Raw genomic sequence first — 17,908 nt, forward strand, 5'->3', positions numbered from 1 at the left:
CACACCTCTCTGGGCAGTTGCTTCTCCCCAGACAACCACAATCACCATATTTATTACTGAGTCACTTTTAGGGTATTCATCCCTTAGTTTTGCACTATTGCACCTTATTTATTCTATCGTCATATTTATTACATATTGATTTCCAGGCAGCGCCATTTACCTCCTTTTCCTTCCCTTTATCTTAACTATATATCTTTGGATTATAGTTTTCGAGGTAGGCTGCAGCCGGTTGGTTTTATTATCTTCACATCCTAAGCGCGGATTCACTTATACATTTTATTTTTACTGCTATGACCACCAATGCAGGGAGGGCTAACTTTCACTGCCATGATAATCAATGTGGGGCTGGGGGGGGGGGGGGTTAACTTTCACTGCTATGACCACTAATGCGGGGGGGGGGGGTTTCACTGCCAAGGACCACCCCCCTTGCATTGGTTGTCAGTGGCAGTGAAAGTTAACCACTCCTTCCCTACCTGCCTTGCATAGGTGGTAATGGCAGTGACATTTTAAAGTGGTTGAAAAGGCTACAGGTTTTTGTCTTCATGTATTCTCTGCAGTGCCCCCCTCAGCCCCCTTCCCTAAAACTTACCTCAGTCCTGTATGGATCCAGCACTATGCCCAGCTTCAGCTTTTTTTTTTTTCTCCCCTCTCCTTGGTCTCATAAGTTGGCTGGACTGAGAGCAATAGGAGCTACTGGCTCCTGCTGCGGTCAGTCGAATTATGGGGGGGATTTGAGCAACAGAGGGATTAAAATTAATTGCCACTGACCGCTATTTTTGTGGGGGGGGGGGGGGGGAGTGTTGATAGCACTGACACCAATGCTGGGGTTGTTATTGGATCTGCCGACTTCAATTCTGGGAGTTATTATTGCATTCACTGATACCAATGTTGAGGGTTGTTGTTGCGTTCACTGACACAAATGTTCCGTGCTTGCAATACACTGCAAAAAAATGCAGCAGGGCCAAATTTTGGGGCCATTGAGGTGCGCTATAGCCCATTCATTTTGTGCTTCAATCCTATTGTGTGGGCATCTGGAAGTGTTAGGTGCATGATTTTCAAGTGGACCACCACTGGCTAAGGACATCAGCTACAATTGTTCTAAGAGAAGGGGGTCAACAAAGATCGGGTACACTGCAAATCAACAAGCTTTTTCCAATTACACACTAATGGAATAAACTTGGAAGGCGGCTGAGCAGTTTCAGCAGGTTTCAGGCTTTACTATATGGTGCAGCAACACCTATTCTGAATTAACAAAACTTCAGCACAGGTGTAGGGAGCTTGGTGTGACCCACTTGCATCATAATTTTTGTAGACGGATCCTTAAGGCCATTTTCAGAGCTTTCGACTAAGTCCTGCTTTCCACACTATTTTTACTACTTACAGTTACAACATGCTGTAAAGGCACAAAGTGCTAATACTATTTGGTGGAAGCCCCCAACTCCTCTATTTAATATACTGCAAAAGACTGTTAAAGTGAAGGGATTTTTCTCTATATGTTATACTATGTTATTGATAACCTTTCTAGAAGATTACCCCCTTACCTGCCTTTGCGCCTTTTGAGGAGGATTAATGAGAAGAAGCTCTCCAAGCAGTCCTACCCTGCTCCTTTAATGTTATCCAGGAGCTTACGCAATTATACGAGGGGTATTAGAGTCAAACCGACACATTTAATTTTACAGGTATCAAAAGGGATGCCAGCATGCTGGCAAGTGTGTCCTATTACTGAGGGGCGGTGCACATGTCGCGGGCCAGTCCAGAGAACAATAATCAAGATGGCAGACAACAGCGTTAGTGCATGCATGGAACAGCTCCTTCACAGACTCATCACCACCAAAAATATTTTGAGCAATTGTGTTTGCAGGTAAAGTGATGCCAAGTGTTTTCTGGCATAAACGTGGAGTTATTCATGTGTTTTTTTTTTAACCCGTGGTGCCACTATCAACAGTGAATATTACTGTTGTGTTTTGAGTTATGAGCATATAAGTCTGCAGAAAAAAATGCCTGGTTTGATCACTACGTGCACAATACAGCAACTCGGCTGGGAGGTATTGTCACATCCCCCTTACAGCCCAGACTGATTTCCACCTGTTTGGACCCCTTCCTTGGAGGTCAGCATTTCAGCACTGATAAAGTGAAGCAGGCGGTTCTAGGATAGTTCAGGCATACTGACAAATCTTTCTATGCCAAAGCTTTCCAGGCATTAGTTAAACGCTGGAATAAGGGTTTAAATGTAGCAGGGGTGTATGTCAAAAATAAATGCAGTTTCCCCTCTTGTTTTTTTAATTAACTTTAAAATCCCGATTTGACTTGAATGCCCCTCGTATATTCTTCTGATGGTTTTTTACAACGCCCAAAAAGTTTTTAAAAACTGGATTTTTAACTTACCGTAAAATCCTTTTCTCTTAAGTTTATTGACGGACACAGTTCTCTCCGATTCATATCAGTAGGGTGATACTGCCCCCTACATGAGTAAGACACTAGGCAGAAAAAAGTTCTGGCTACGCCTATGGGCAGTCATGGAGGGTACACCCTCTCTCTTCCTGCATAGGATGTCAGTTTTATATCAAAGCAGTGTCAGAAAGTAATACCAACCCAACTCAAAATGGAGGGGTGGGTACTGCGTCCGTCAATGAACTTGAGAAAAGGATTTTACAGTAAGTCAAAAATCCAGTTTTCTCTATCGTTTATTGACGGACGCAGTTCTCTCTGATTCATATCAATAGGGACGTTTACCATAAAATGAGGGGTGGGAACAGCAGAAAAGAACAAGTCCCCCAAGGCCAAACATAGCCGACCAGACAACATAGGACTCATCAGAACAAAAGATGAGGCCCATCTGAAAACAGTAAACACCCTCAAGGAAGGCCAAAAGCCCTCCAAACAGCAGCCAGCAAAAAAACCTTGCGGCCGAAAAGAGGCATCTGCAGATGCCAGCACATCCACCTTATAAAACGTGGTAAAGGTGTGAACAAATGACCAGGTAGTCAGCTTGCAACCTGAAGCACCGATGCCTGTATGGCAAAAAGCCCAGGAAGCACTAGGGGTTCAAGTAGAAAGCGCCAAAACAGGGAAAGGTGGGACCTGATCCATAATTGAAGAAGCCTGCACCACCAACTGTCCGATCTACCTGGACAAAGTCGCAGCAGACGCAGGCAGCCCTGTTCTTGAGCACAGAGCACGAACCTGACTACGGGAAGACTCAGTAGCCACCAAGTACCCCTCGAAGTGCCCGAACTACATCCAGACTATGCAGCGCACATTCCGTAGGATGAGAGGCTTAGGACACAAGATGGCAACACAAGTGGCCTTGTTTGTCAAGATGGCCTCGTGCAAGTGAAAACTAGAAACCACCTTCGGAGGGATGGACAGATCCAGACGAAGTACCACCTGGCCCCATGAACCAACACATAGGGAGAACAACAGGACAATGTCGCCAGTGCAGACACCCTGCGTGCAGAGTGACAGCAACCAAAAAGGGCACCTTCTGTAATAAGGTAGGCAGGAGATACCCTCGATACTCGCAAAAGGAGGGTCTGGAAGAACTGACTGCACCAAACCAAGGTCCCCAGTTGGCGACAGAGGTCACACTGGAAGAACCAAGTGTCGCACCCCCCTGGAAGAAGTTGCGCACCAGGGAACAGGCGGCCAACGGCCTGTGGAAGAAAAATTACCAAAGCCGAAACCTGACCCTTGACAGTACTCAAGGCCAACTTGAGATCAACTCCCCGTTGAAGGAAAAGGAAGCCAAGATCCGACCACTGAGTAAGAGCAAGGGGGAGCCCAAGAAGACTCACACCACACAATACATGACTTTCTCATATGATGAAAAAATTAATCCTAGAAGATGCTTCCCACGATTTACGCAGGGTGAGAATCACAGACAATCCTCCGTCCTTCGACACCTGGCTTTCAACAGCCAAGCCGGCAAGCCAGCGACTGTAAAGTCGGACGGGAGATCGGCCCCGGAGATGAGAAACCCTCCCCGAGAGGAAGCCTCCAAGGAGCGTCAACAGCAAGCCTGACCAGGTTGGCGTATCAAGCTCAGCGAGGCCAGTCCGGAGCCACGAGAATGACCGAAATCCCTTCCGCCTCGATCCTGTGAAGGATTCCTGGCACCAACTGGAGAGGAGGAAAGGCAGACAGCAGCTGATACAGACCTTGGCCCATTAGTGACCACTCTCTCACGACCATGCCGGCGTCAGCCTTGCGCAGGTGACTACCCCAAACTTCTCAGCATCCAGCATCGCTCATGTTGAACCTAGCGAATGTTCCTGCCTATGACAGAACCCATGGTGCCACCCTTGCACCCGCCAGAGGGTCCCGGGAGACATCAGATGAGGCAGGGGTAGGTGGAGAAACGTTTAAGCGCACCTACCACCTCCACCCGGGCCCAAATGCTTTCCAAACTGCCGAAAAGGCATTGACGGACAATGGATATCCGGAAGGCCATGTTGCCTCCGAGAGGGGGTCAGGTGGGAACAAATGGCCTGCAGGGTCCATACTGAACCTGAGGAACCCGCCAGCAAATTTTCAAAAAAAAATTACAAAAATTATTTAAAAAAAAAAAAAAAAAAAACAGCCCCACAGCGCCCCCCGGAGGTCAGGCGCGCGCTAACAGACCCCCACAGAGGGAGAGACCACCCTCATGACTCACTGTCCTCCAGGCACTCCCACCAGCCTTCACAGCAAAAAAACGACCGCAAAATGGCCGAAAATGGGTGTACCAAGATGGCCGATGTCATAGAAGCAGACAGAGGCTACAACAGAACTGTGGCCCCGCGTGGGAATCGGGACCCCCCAAACGCCCATCCATTAGCAGAAAACCCCACCAAGGACCCCCCGCACGATCGGTCGTGTGCCGCACTACCCCGGTCCCCCATACAGCCTGCACACTGGGCCCCAGCCTCAGGTAAGCCCAAACAGTCCCCCTTGTGGGAGGGAGGGGGGTAGGGGGGTGGTGGAGAGGAGAGGGGGTCACAACAGGACAGAGGGAAACCCAGGAGTGTGAGGGTCCGACCATCCCAGGGAGTGGGCTCGCATCAACCCCCAAAATCTGCCAGGGAGGGGGGGGATCTTTACTCACCATACGGGGAAAACAGGCGGGCGCCATCTCCTGACAGGACCCAACACCACCGAAGTAGGGGGGCTGCCGGCCAAATAGGAACGCTGCGACATAAGCCTAGACTCGGTCGTGTACGTCCTGGCGAGATGTTTAACTCGCGGGACCAGTCCCCGTCCAGTGGGACTATATCGCGGCCGACCCAGCACGGGGCGAAGGTCTGCACGCGCTCTCTGGCCAGACTGGGGTGCCCACTGGATATAGGGATCCAGCCCGGCATAATTGCTTGAAGATCTCACAGGAAATAAAGTTTCGGAGAAAAAAAAGGCTACATAAAAAAATACTTTATATGCCAGGACCAGAGATCCCAGCAAGGAACTAGGTCCTTACTCCTGACTAGGCAGTATAAAACGGACATCCTATGCAGGAAGAGAGAGGGTGTACCCTCCGGGACTGCCCATAGGCGAAGCCAGAACTTTTTCCTGCCTAGTGTCTGCTCTACTCCTGGTGTCTACTCCTGTAGGGGGCAGTATTACCCTACTGATGAATCAGAGAGAACTGCGTTCGTCAATGAACGATAGAGAAATGGGAGTTGCAAAGGATCCCCTATGCAGTAAATGCCAGATGAACCATGGTCACTTATGTAATTTGGGGCAGTGCCACAGCAGCTGAATTATTTACTGGGCGGAAATTGTACACACCCGTAATAGGGTATTCCAGCAGTCAATCCAGTAAGTTCCTAAACAAAGTGTGCTGGGAATTTTAGATGCTCTACAATTGCAAACTTACCTGAGAGGAAATTAATAGGGCTGTGTTTCACGCACGTAAGCTATTGTAGAGCACTGGAAATCTTCAGACTAGCCCAAACATACAGAATGGCTAAAACACATGGGGAGATACCCTTCGATTGGAAAAATGTATTCAGGGTGCCCGGGCAAATTTGAGAAGCTATGGGTTCCATGACTTGATACAACAGGTCTTAGTCCACTCGACTTGGTTATAGGCAGGAGTCTTTAAAAGGTACGACCTGTCCTCGGAGTGATAGGTATTGCATCATTGTGCTCTTGTTATGTCCTTATTTCAGCATAACATGTGTGAACAAAGTTAAACATTTACCAAGGACTGTTATATCAATGTACTGTTATATATTTTTGTGTACTGCTTACTTGCATTTCCATTATTGTACATTACTTGCTCTGGAAATGAACATTTTATTTAATAAAATGTATTTTCGGGTTAAAAAAAAAAAAAAAAAAAAAAGACCAGACACGTTCATGTTCTCTATTCCATTTGTCTTGCACTATTAGCATTAGCCTGGCAAATACACATGGCAGAATTTCCAGGCTGCATGGCTGAAGCCTTTAACCACTTCCCGCCTGCCCTATAGGGAATTGACGGGGGGAAGGTGGTTGTATTATCCTGACACGCCGTCATATATGCGGCGATCGGTGCTGCGGTGTGTCACCCTGACACACCGCATCTTCGATCTTGGTAAAGAGCCTACTGACATAGGCTCTTTACCATGTGACCAGCTGTGTCCAATCACAGCTGGTCGCATAGTAAATAGGAAGTGCCGTTGATAGGCTTTCCTCAGTTCACGAGCAGAGGAGAGCTGATCTGCGGCTCTCCTGACAGGGGGGGTCTGCACTGATAATCACAGCATTGCTTACCAGTGCAGACCCTTGGGGGGGGGGGGTGCCACTAGAGCCACCAGGGATGCCCACCCATGACCCCAGGGATGGCAATCAGGGCTCAGGGAGCCCGGCAGTGCCTTCCCCTTCAGTGTTGCCCGCCAGTGCCCTCCCCATCAGTGCTGCTCACCAGTGCCCATCATTGCCATTTATCAGTGCCGCCCACCAGTGCCCATTATTGCCCACCAGTGCCGCCTATCAATGCTACCTATCAGTGCCATATATCAGTGCCGCATATTAGTGCCGCCCCATCAGTGCCTGTCAGTGCGGCTTCACCAGTGCAGGAAATAAACATATACATTTACAAAATTTTATAACAAACAAAAAAACTTTTTATTTTTTTTCAAACTTTTCGGTCTTTTTTTATTTGTTTAGCAAAAAAGAAAAAACCTTGCAGTGATCAAATACCACCAAAAAGAAAGCTCTATTTGTGGGGAAAAAATGACCAATTTGGTTTAGGTACAGTGTTGCATGACCGCGCAATTGTCATTCAAAATGCAACAGCGCTAAAAGCTATAAATTGGCCTGGGCGGGAAGGGGGAAAAGTGCCCGGTATTGAAGTGGTTAAACAAAAAAGGCCACATGGAAGGCAATGTTATAACATGCTAGCATGCACTGCATACTAACAGATTATGAAATACTTACCTTAGAATGAAGTCCTCCAGCGGCGCACTTACCGCTGACAGGGCTTCCATCTTCACCCGGTCTTCCTTCTGGGTTTGCGGCCTCCATGACTGGCCGGGGGCCGAGATGATGTCATGCCCACGGCATGGAGCACTGAAGGTACAACATGGGTATGCTGTCCCTTCAGAGCGCATGCGCCGGTGGCGTCACTGGCTGCATCCCCTGTGAATATCTCCTGAACAATGCAAGTTTAGGAGATGTTCACTGTACCTACAGGTAAGCCTTGTTAAAGGTTTACCTGTAGGTAGAAGTGCAAAATGGAACTTTAATACCACTTTAAAAGGGCTTCAAAATGTCTTAACAGAATCCTTAAAACAGGATACAACCTCAATAGGAAGTATAAGGTGTTTATTGAGGACTGAAATGGCAGAATGTACTACTAGGACAGATCATGGTTTTCTTATTTTTTTCCACTGAATAAATGTCAGCAAAAGCTTAGGAGTGAATGGCCTTTGAGATTAGGTCAATCCTCAAGCTGTGCACTTTTTTAATTTGTGCATGGATGAGAAAGGTCTATTTTTTTATTTATTTTGCCAGCCTCTTAGTGCTTGCTTTGGCTGTGGAGAAGCAAAGGAGTAGCTCTGCATCTATCCATGGGGTTGATTTATTAAATTTGGAGAATGCAAAATCTGGTGCAACTCTGCACAGATACCAGTCATCTTCCAGGTTTTATGTCAAAGCCTAACTGAACAAGCTGAAGTTGCAATCACAAGTTGTAGTGAATCACCCCATGTGTCCAGAGTGGAGAGCATTTGTCAAAAGGTTACAAGGATCCTAAAATGCAAGGATTGTAAAATCCTTGGCAGCGTGCACTACAATATTTGCATCCCCCTTGCTTTTCTCCATTTTATCCTCAAAAAAGGTTGGAGGTTTTAACTCGGATTCTTGAACAGAGTGGGAGGGGGAGAGAGGAAGTGTAGCATCTTTGCTCCATGGAAACCAAAGATTCTAGAAGTGTCAAAAGTTTTCAAACGTGGCACTTTGTCAGATAGGCTGCTTGATGTGTGACGGAAAGGGAGATGAAGTCAGGGGAGGGGGAGCAGTGTCAGGATAGGACATTGCTCCAGGACAAGGAAACAACTATCATCCTGAGTTTCCTGTAAGCTATCAAAGGCATGTGTGCTATTTTTTTTTGTCCTAGCTCCCGAGCATGTGATCCACCATTGCTATTAGGTGAGGGGATCCGATAGGACTCTGCGTGTCTGAAATGCAGAAACTGCTATGACCAAGGCGCTGACTTAGTTCCTGTTGCTCTCTCTCTGTAGCAAAAGGAAGCAGAAATGCAAATGGGCTGTGTGCATTTTTGGTATATTTGGTAGGCAGAAGTGCATCAGTTGAGAGGCGTGTGGCAACTACGTCATCATCCTGAGACCAGATAAGACGGGAACAAATTACAAATTTAAAACTGAGTAGATATTGCACTGAAAAATTTGCCACATTTACAACAGGCATTAACTTAATAAAGTGACAAATTCCCCCCGACCCTTTGCCTATGTATCCCAGGGTCTCGGAGCCATAGAGATGGACCACAGTACTGAATGTGTACATGTGCTGCACATTGTGCCAATGTGAGCTTCTAACACTGGATCCAGTGCCCAAAACATATATTTCAGGCTGACCCCACACAGTGGTCCCCAAGGTAAAAAAAAAAAACAAGGGGTACCAATCCAGAAACTGGTAACTAGCCCAAGGCAATAAGCAGTCCGGTCTTGATAGATGGTTAAGGTTCAGAAGTTAACCACTTTACGTCTGCTCGCGGTAATACTACTGCGGCAGAGTGGTTCGTTATCGTCTGACGACGTAGTATTAACGTCGTCAGACACTCCCCCTTCTGGGTGGCGCTTGCGCGCCGCCGGAGGCTCGCTCCCGCTGTTTTCATTCACAGCGGGAGTCGGGCCAGGGGAGGAGCAGCGGCGATCGCCGCTGCTCTGCCCCGATCGCCGGGGATCTAGTGTGGAGATCCGCCCGCCTGTGTAAACACAAGCGGACGGATCTCCATAGTGACAGGGAGTGACAGATCGGACTGTTCAGCATAGCTGGACATCCGATCTGTCCATGACTCACTCAGTCACCTCCCCCCCTACACGTCAGTAAGCACCAGGCATACATTAACCCCTCCCTCTCCAATAAAATTAACCCCTTCCCTGCCAGTGTCATTTTTACAGTAACAGTGCATATATATAGCACTGATTACTGCAGTAATGTCACTGGTACCCCCAAAAGTGTCAAAAATATCAGTCAAGGGTCCGATCTGTCCGCCGCAATGTCGCAGTCCCACAAAAAAAAAAAAAAAAAAAAAATCGCAGATCGCCGCCATTACGCGTTAAAAAAAAAAAAAAAACACCAAAAATGACAGAAATCTTTCCCTTTGTTAGTAAACGCAATAACTTTTGCGCAAACCAATCAAAATACGCTTATTGCGATTTTTTTTACCAAACATAGGTAGCAGAAAACAAATTGGCCAAAAATTTTTTAAAAAATTGGTTTTTACATCTTTTTTGGGGGGAATTTCATATAAAAAAATGTTAAAAATATTGTTATTTTTTCAAAATAAACGCTCTTTTTTTGTTTATAGCGCAAAAAGTAAAAGTCGCACAGGTGATCAAATACCACCAAAACAAAGCTCTGTTTGTGGGAAAAAAAGGACGTAAATTTTGTTTGGGTACGGCGTCGCACGACCGCGCAATTGTCAGTTGAAGTCGCACAGCGCCGAATCACAAAAAGTGGCCTGGACGGAAGACAGCAAAATCCTCCGGTGGTAAAGTGGTTAAAGGAATGGTTAAAAAGGAAAAAAAAACTTCTTCAAAAGGAGAAAAGGTCTATCACCTAAAGACAATAGCAAAAAAAAAAAACGGAGTTTCATTGAGTGGAGGGGTTATAGGAGTTGACATTAGGCATGGCCCTAGCAAGTTTTTTTTACCAGTGAACCTATAGCCTACCTTTAACAATAGTCTGTGAATACAAGTCCTGTACTGCACCATTAGGATAGATACTATTCTATGATGAAGTAGCAGTAATAATTATCTGCAAGATTATTTAATTAGGAATGCATAGGATAAAGAGTTTCTTCAGACAGCTAAATGTCAGTAATAGGTCTGTGTTAAATATGTCAAACATGCTATTTTAAAGCCATAGTCAATGCTTTAATGATGATTTTAAATACAGTTGAGGACTTATCGCATGATATCTATGATATTTTGACAACCAGATCTATATTTTTACAGGAATCAGCTGTTATGTGTTACAAGGTCTTTCCTTTAGGCAAAGCAAATAAGTTAACAATGACTGTGAAGAGTTGCAACAAAATACAAAAAGAGCAGTACAGGTTATTCCCCGTCACTTTTTTTGCCTTACTGGAACTCGCAAGCTGCTGGAATGCCAACCTCGATGCTTACACTGGCACTTTTAAAAGAGAAATGCTAATAATGCAACTACAGTTTCCTCACCAACACTGCAGTTCTGAAAACCTCTGATTTTTAGAAAAAAAATTTGAATACTTGTATATACAGGGCAAAAAATGTGGAATAAATCTAAAGAAAAAACTTGTACTGTCATTTCTCACGTCTAAATGTCCAGTTGCCTGTCTGGCACCCTAATTGTCTAAGACTGGCCACAGATTTCTTTTTTTTTTTCGACCAGGCACAAAAAAACACCTGGTTTTCCCTATCCACACAAGCAAGGTAGATGGAGGAATCCTTCCCACTGGCATAGGCAGACTCCTTCACCGTTAGAATGCACTGATCAGCGCTGCAGCCAATTAAGTGCTGCCTCTGATCAACTGAAAAAATTCCAACATTCCATTCGATAAAAGTCGATCAGGATGGGCCATAGATAGATCGAAATTTAGCCAGTCCCTGCTGAACTGGCCAAATTTAGATCCATCTATGGCCATCTTCGGTTTATTCACTCCTGAATCACTGTGTCATAACAATCTGCTTTTAAAAGGGCCAGTGAAGGCAGATAGAGATAACAACATTTGATATGGACTCTTGTTCTTAGTCTATGACTAAGAATGTATTATATCAGTAGATCACAGGGGCAGCCAGTCAAGCAAATTTACATTTAAAATGTTAAAGCGGAGTTCCGGCCTCTGACAGTATTTTTCAATAAAAATACCTCTGGGACAGTCAGGGCTAGTACATTCCACAATGGATAGCCTCTGAACTGTCCCAGGTCGCACTTACCTTTTAGAAGAAATAGTGTAGGTATATAAAACACAGCGCTAAGTACAGTGTAAGTGATCTAAAACAATAATTCCAATAAACCAGTGGGGATTTATATATGCATAAATAAATATCAGTGTCCAGGAAATATGTAAAAAGTTGCAAAAAAATATATAAAAATAAAATATATAAAGCAGTGTTCAAATAAAGTTCCGTGCCAAAAACACAAATGTCCACTGTGAAACTTCTTTGTGCAAATAATAACGTGCTCCCAAGTGCTATACGAATAGATTCACACCTGCGCTTTTCCCCACACGCAAGTCCACTTACCAGATTGTGTGGACCCCTTAAGGCCTTATGGTCTTGGGGTCTCTAACAGGCTTTTGGGTAAATGGATAAGCTTGGGTGCCTTCAGGATAGCCTTCCCATATGGATATGCAAATAAGCATAAAAAAGACCAATGGAGCAGTATGTTCCAATTAGATAAATTTAATAGATCAAAGTGACCACAGGAAATACACTCACATTTCCAAATAAATTGCAAGCCTTATAATAAATTATCCCCGGCGTCTAGTGGATAGTGTTCCTACCGTCCTCCTAGAAAGACATGTCTTTGATGACGCCCACAAGGAGGGGCAAAACGCGTCGACGTATGTGCGGTCTTCACAGCTAACGTGATACGTCACTTCCGGTGTGGTAGAACGCAAGCAGAAGTAGCGTTGGAACGCACGCCGCTATACAGTTCTAGGACGACGGTAGGAACTCTATCCACTAGACGCCGGGGATAATTTATTATAAGGCTTGCAATTTATTTGGAAATGTGAGTGTGAGTGTATTTCCTGTGGTCACTTTGATATATTAAATTTATCTAATTGGAACGTACTGCACCATTGGTCTTTTTTATGCTTATTTGCATATCCATATGGGAAGGCTATCCTGAAGGCACCCAAGCTTATCCATTTACCCAAAAGCCTGTTAGACCCCAAGACCATAAGGCCTTAAGGGGTCCACACAATCTGGTAAGTGGACTTGCGTGTGGGGAAAAGCGCACGTGTGAATCTATTCGTATAGCACTTGGGAGCACATTATTATTTGCACAAAGAAGTTTCACAGTGGACATTTGTGTTTTTGGCACGGAACTTTATTTGAACACTGCTTTATATATTTTATTTTTATATATTTTTTGCAACTTTTTACATATTATTTTCTAGACACTGATATTTATTTATGCATTTGTAAATCACCACTGGTTTATTTGAATTATTCTTTTAGATCACTTACACTGTACTTAGCGCTGTGTTTATATACCTACACCTTTTTTCACTTGTTGATGAGCAGCAGCTGTAGTATCTAGGGGATTTTTTCACTGCAATATCCAATTTGTTTTTTTACTGGAATTTTTTCCACTGAAATATTTAATTTAATTTATTTATATACGCGCAGGGTGGACCTTTTTGGTCTTTTATTTTCATTTTAGAAGAAATACTTACCTTGAGAATGTCTAGTCCAGCGCTGCCATCTCGGGTGTGGGCAGCTGAAGCCAGCGCTTCCTCTTCTGCGTCCTCTTCGGTCCCACAATGCACTGCACCGGCCCCGCCGTCACTTCAGGGGCAGGGGCGTCATCCCTGCACAGCTTCTGGGCATGCCCAGAAGCTGTTTAGCAGGGAATGACGCACCTGCACTGGAACGGAGGAGCAGGGCCGGTGCAGGCACATTGATTCCTGGGAGCGATGACGTTCAGCTCCCAGGAATCAATGCAAGGAGGAAGTGATGGCACGGGCCGTGGCCGCAGGGGAGGAAGAGGAAGAAAGGGGAGTATATTTTCTTCAATTCCACGGTAAGAAAACAAAAAAAAAAATAAAAAATCGTGACGATCCATTTCTTTAACAGGTGAATGTCAGCAAGCGGATGGCCCAAAGTGCATTTTGAGGCCGGAATTCCGCTTTAAGTCCTAAAGTTGTGCTTCTTTTGTTTTCCTGTGTTGTATGTGTACGTAGATGTCTACTGCACTAACCTGCAACATTTGTTTCCTTCAGCTTCACAACAGGTTTTGGAGCTCCCATGGTTTGTCATGATTTTCTTTTCAACGTGTGAAAAGGAAATTCTCCACGTATCTGCAAAAGAAAAAAAATACATAAAAAGGTGCATCAGGTAAAACACATGGCATTTTATCCCTTAATTTTACTTCTAAACATTTAACCACTTCTGGACCCGAAGGATTTGCCCCCTTAATGCCCAGGCCCTATTTTGCGATTCGGCACTGTGTTACTTTAACGGACAATTGCGCGGTTGTGTGACGCTGTACCCAAACACAATTTATGGCCTTTTTTTCCCCCACAAATCTAGCTTTCTTTTGGTGGTATTTGATCACCTGTGCGATTTTTATTTTTTGCGTTACAAACAAAAAAAAGAGCGACAATTTTGAAAAAAAAAATATATATTTTTCACTTTCCACTATATAACATTTCCCAAAAAAAATTTAAAAAAATCAAAATTTAACATTTTAGGCCAATTTGTTTTCTACTACATTTTTTTTTTTTTTACCAAAAATAAAAAAAAATAAAAAAAAATCGCAATAAGCGTATTTTGATTGGTTTGCGCAAAAGTTATCGCGTCTACTAACTACGGCAAAGATTTAGGTAATTTTTGTTTTGTTTTTTACTAGTAATGGCGGCGATCTGCGATTTTTTGCAGGACTGCGACATTGCGGTGGACAGATTGGACCCCTAAATGACATTTTTGACACTTTTGGGGGTACCAGTGACATTACTACAGTAATCATATGCACTGTTACTGTAATAATGACACTGGCAGGGAAGGGGTTAACAGTATAGGTGATCAAGGGGTTAAATGTGACCCTAGGGGAGTGATTCTAACTGTAGGGAGTGTGGCTTCTGAGATGACCACAGAGACATGTGATCCTATATAGCAGGATCACATGAGCTCTGTGATCATTTCAGGGAGGACGGTCGGCTGTGTTTACAACAGCCAACCGTCCTCTCTCAGCGGGGAGAGATCGAGAGTTTCAGGTGGCAATCGGAGCCGCCTGACACCCGCATCGGCTTCCCCGGTGACGCTCGCCCCCTCAGCTCCTCCCAGGTGAGCGACGTAGATCTATGTCGTTTTGCCTGTACGAGCCACCTTGCCGCAGTAAAAAGGCGGCGGGTGGTCGTGAACTGGTTAAAATGCCCACAGCCTGGCAGCAGGGTCACGGTCCAGTACACCCATTACAAAATAATTAAGAAGGCTGCCATTGTTGTGATGGGAGTTTTAGTTCCCTGGCTATCATGCTAAAGCTTTGACTTTGATGCTTTTCAAATCCTTCAATCAAAATGGATATAGAGATAAGGTAATATGACACTTCTTTACAGAATACTTGTTCTAATTTATATATGATGCACAAACTGGGGCACCTCCTTTTTTCTACCAACCAGCGGCCCACCCAAAAAGGTGTAAATATATCACATAGAACAATATGGAATAGACAAAGTAGACGCTTGGTTTTAGCACAAAAAAGCAGTTGCAAATGAAAGCCCAAATGATAAGTTTTAAACGCGTAAATTCTAAACATACAGCTGCAAGAAAAGTATGTAAACCCTTTGGAATGATATGGACTTCTGCACAAATTGGTCATAAAATGTGATCTGATCATCATCTAAGTCACAACAATAAACAATCACAGTCTACTTAAACTAATAACACACAAAGAATGAAATGTTGCCATGTTTTTATTGAACACATGTAAACATTCACAGTGCAGGTGGACAAAGTATGTGAACCCCTAGACTAATGACATCTCCAAGAGCTAATTGGAGTGACATGTCAGCCAACTGGAGTCCAATCAATGAGATGAGATTGGAGGTGTTGGTTACAGCTGCCCTGCCCTATAAAAAACACACATCAGTTCTGGGTTTGCTTTTCACAAGAAGCATTGCCTGATCTGAATGATGCCTCGCACAAAAGAGCTCTCAGAAGACCTACGATTAAGAATTGTTGACTTGCATAAAGCTGGAAAGGGTTATAAAAGTATCTCCAAAAGCCTTGCTGTTCATCAGTCCACGGTAAGATAAATTGTCTATAAATGGAGAAAGTTCAGCACTGCGGCTACTCTCCCTAGGAGTGGCCATCCTGTAAAGATGATTGCAAGAGCACAGCGCAGACTGCTCAATGAGGTGAAGAAGAATCCTAGAGTGTCAGCTAAAGACTTACAAAAGTAACTGGCAAATGCCAACATCCCTGTTAGCGAATCTACAATACGTAAAACACTAAACCAGTATGAATTTCATTGGAGGATACCACAGAGGAAGCCACTGCTGTCCAAACAAAACATTGCTGCATGTTTACAGTTTGCACAAGAGCACCTGGATGTTCCACAGCAGTACTGGCAAAATATTCTGTGGACAGATAAAACCAAAGTTGAGTTGTTTGGAAGAAACACACAACACTATGTGTGGCGAAAAAGAGGCACAGCACACCAACATCAAAACCTCATTTCACAAAGTATGGTGGTGGGGGCATCATGGTTTGGGGCTGCTTTGCTGCGTCAGGGCCTGGACGGATTGCTAGCATCAAAGGAAAAATTTATTCCCAAGTTTATCAAGACATTTTGCAGGAGAACTTAAGGCCATCTGTCTACCAGCTGAAGCTCAACAGAAGATGGGTGTTGCAACAGGACAATGACCCAAAGCATAGAAGTAAATCAACAACAGAATGGCTTAAACAGAAGAAAATACGCCTTCTGAAGTGGCCCAGTCAGAGTCTTAACCTCAACCCAATTGAGATGCTGTGGCATGACCTCAAGAAAGCGATTCACACCAGACATCCCAAGAATACTGCTGAACTGCAACAGTTCTGTAAAGAGGAATGGCCAAGAATTACTCCTGACCGTTGTGCACGTCTGATCTGCAACTACAGGAAAATTTTGGTTGAAGTTATTGCTGCCAAAGGAGGTTCAACCAGTTATTAAATCCAGGGGTTCACATACTTTTTCCACCTGCACTGTGAATGTTTACATGGTATGTTCAATAAAAACATGGCAACATTTCATTCTGTGTGTGTTATTAGTTTAAGCAAACTGTGATTATCTATTGTTGTGACTTAGATGATGATGATCAGATCACATTTTATGACCAATTTGAGCAGAAATCCATATCATTACAAAGGGTTCACATACTTTTTATTGCAGCTGTAGTTTCTAACAAAGCCAAACAAGTTTGTGTTTTAAAAGTATTAAAACCAGGCAGCGTTTGTACTTTTCTAATGGCATGATAGGAATTAAAATACTGACAGAATGAAATGGTGTGCTAAGGCACAGAGTTAGTGTTCAGTGAATGATCAATATCATCACTCAGCATCAAATGAGTAACCCTTTAACTCCTTACAGAAGGCATGAAGCCAATGTGAATACTGCCTTATGTACAAGCAGCCATATACAGTATATGTTGAAATATGTGCTGAAACCCATTAAGACCAAAAAGTTTATTGATTAATCCAATAACAGCAATGAAATATAATGGTTAGGTTACTATAATGCAAACACTTATTACATTTCACTCTGCAAAGTTTACAAACAATGGATTGTGAATGATTACATGTAGACAAGGCTCTCTAATGAAAGTGAAAACAAGAAGAAGAGTTGTAAAATGTCTCTATTGCTATAAGAAAACCAGTTTGTTTGGTGGGCTGCTGTATTCACATGAAACTTGAATTCCTCAGAAGCAAATCAGGCCATGTTTCTGCACAGAAAAAAAGTCAGGGGAATTCCAGCACCCGTTCACCCACATGTGCACAGCAGAATTTGGCAGAAATATTTACCCACTTTATTAACCTGTGTAAATTACAATGTAAGCAGCTTTTTGGCCAAGTTTAGACAATTTCTGACAAACCGCTTCAAATCTCTAGAGAAATGATTGATTCACTTAATGTGAAATCTACAAACTATAGAAATCTCTCAATGGGGACATGTTTTCTGATGACAACTAACAAAAGGTTGGATTTATACATGGTTAAAGTGTCTCTTCAGTAATTTTTTCATCTTTCCCTCTATTAAATCTTCTGCCCTTGTTGTTTTAACCACTTGTCAACCAGCCGCTGTACTTATAATGCGGCAGGTCGGCTCTGTCCTGCGAAACAACATACATGTACGTCGTTTCGTGGGATCGCTAGTGGGGGAGCGCACGCGCCGACTGGCCGCAGGAAAAGCCAATCAGTAGATCCGGCAGCCGCGATTGCCGCCGGGCACCTGCGATGACACCCTGTGGAGACAGAACGGTGGTCTGCCATTTAAACACAGCAGACCACTGTTCTGTCAG

At 44.1% G+C, this 17,908-nt stretch overlaps 1 protein-coding gene across 1 annotated transcript in view; it reads right to left on the reverse strand.

Annotated features, from left to right (window-relative positions):
- LOC309550156 (cyclic GMP-AMP synthase-like) overlaps nt 1–17,908 on the reverse strand; it is a gene marked incomplete at its 5' end in the record, with an annotated part of 137,014 nt that overhangs the window by 33,837 nt on the left and 85,269 nt on the right. The window contains one exon of the mRNA XM_082250589.1: nt 13,612–13,711. Coding sequence (XP_082106715.1) covers nt 13,612–13,711 — 100 coding nt within the window. The remainder of the gene's footprint in view (nt 1–13,611; nt 13,712–17,908) is intronic.

This window comes from Pelophylax lessonae, assembly GCF_965119305.1.
Source record: "Pelophylax lessonae genome assembly, chromosome: 3".
NCBI lineage: Eukaryota > Metazoa > Chordata > Amphibia > Anura > Ranidae > Pelophylax > Pelophylax lessonae.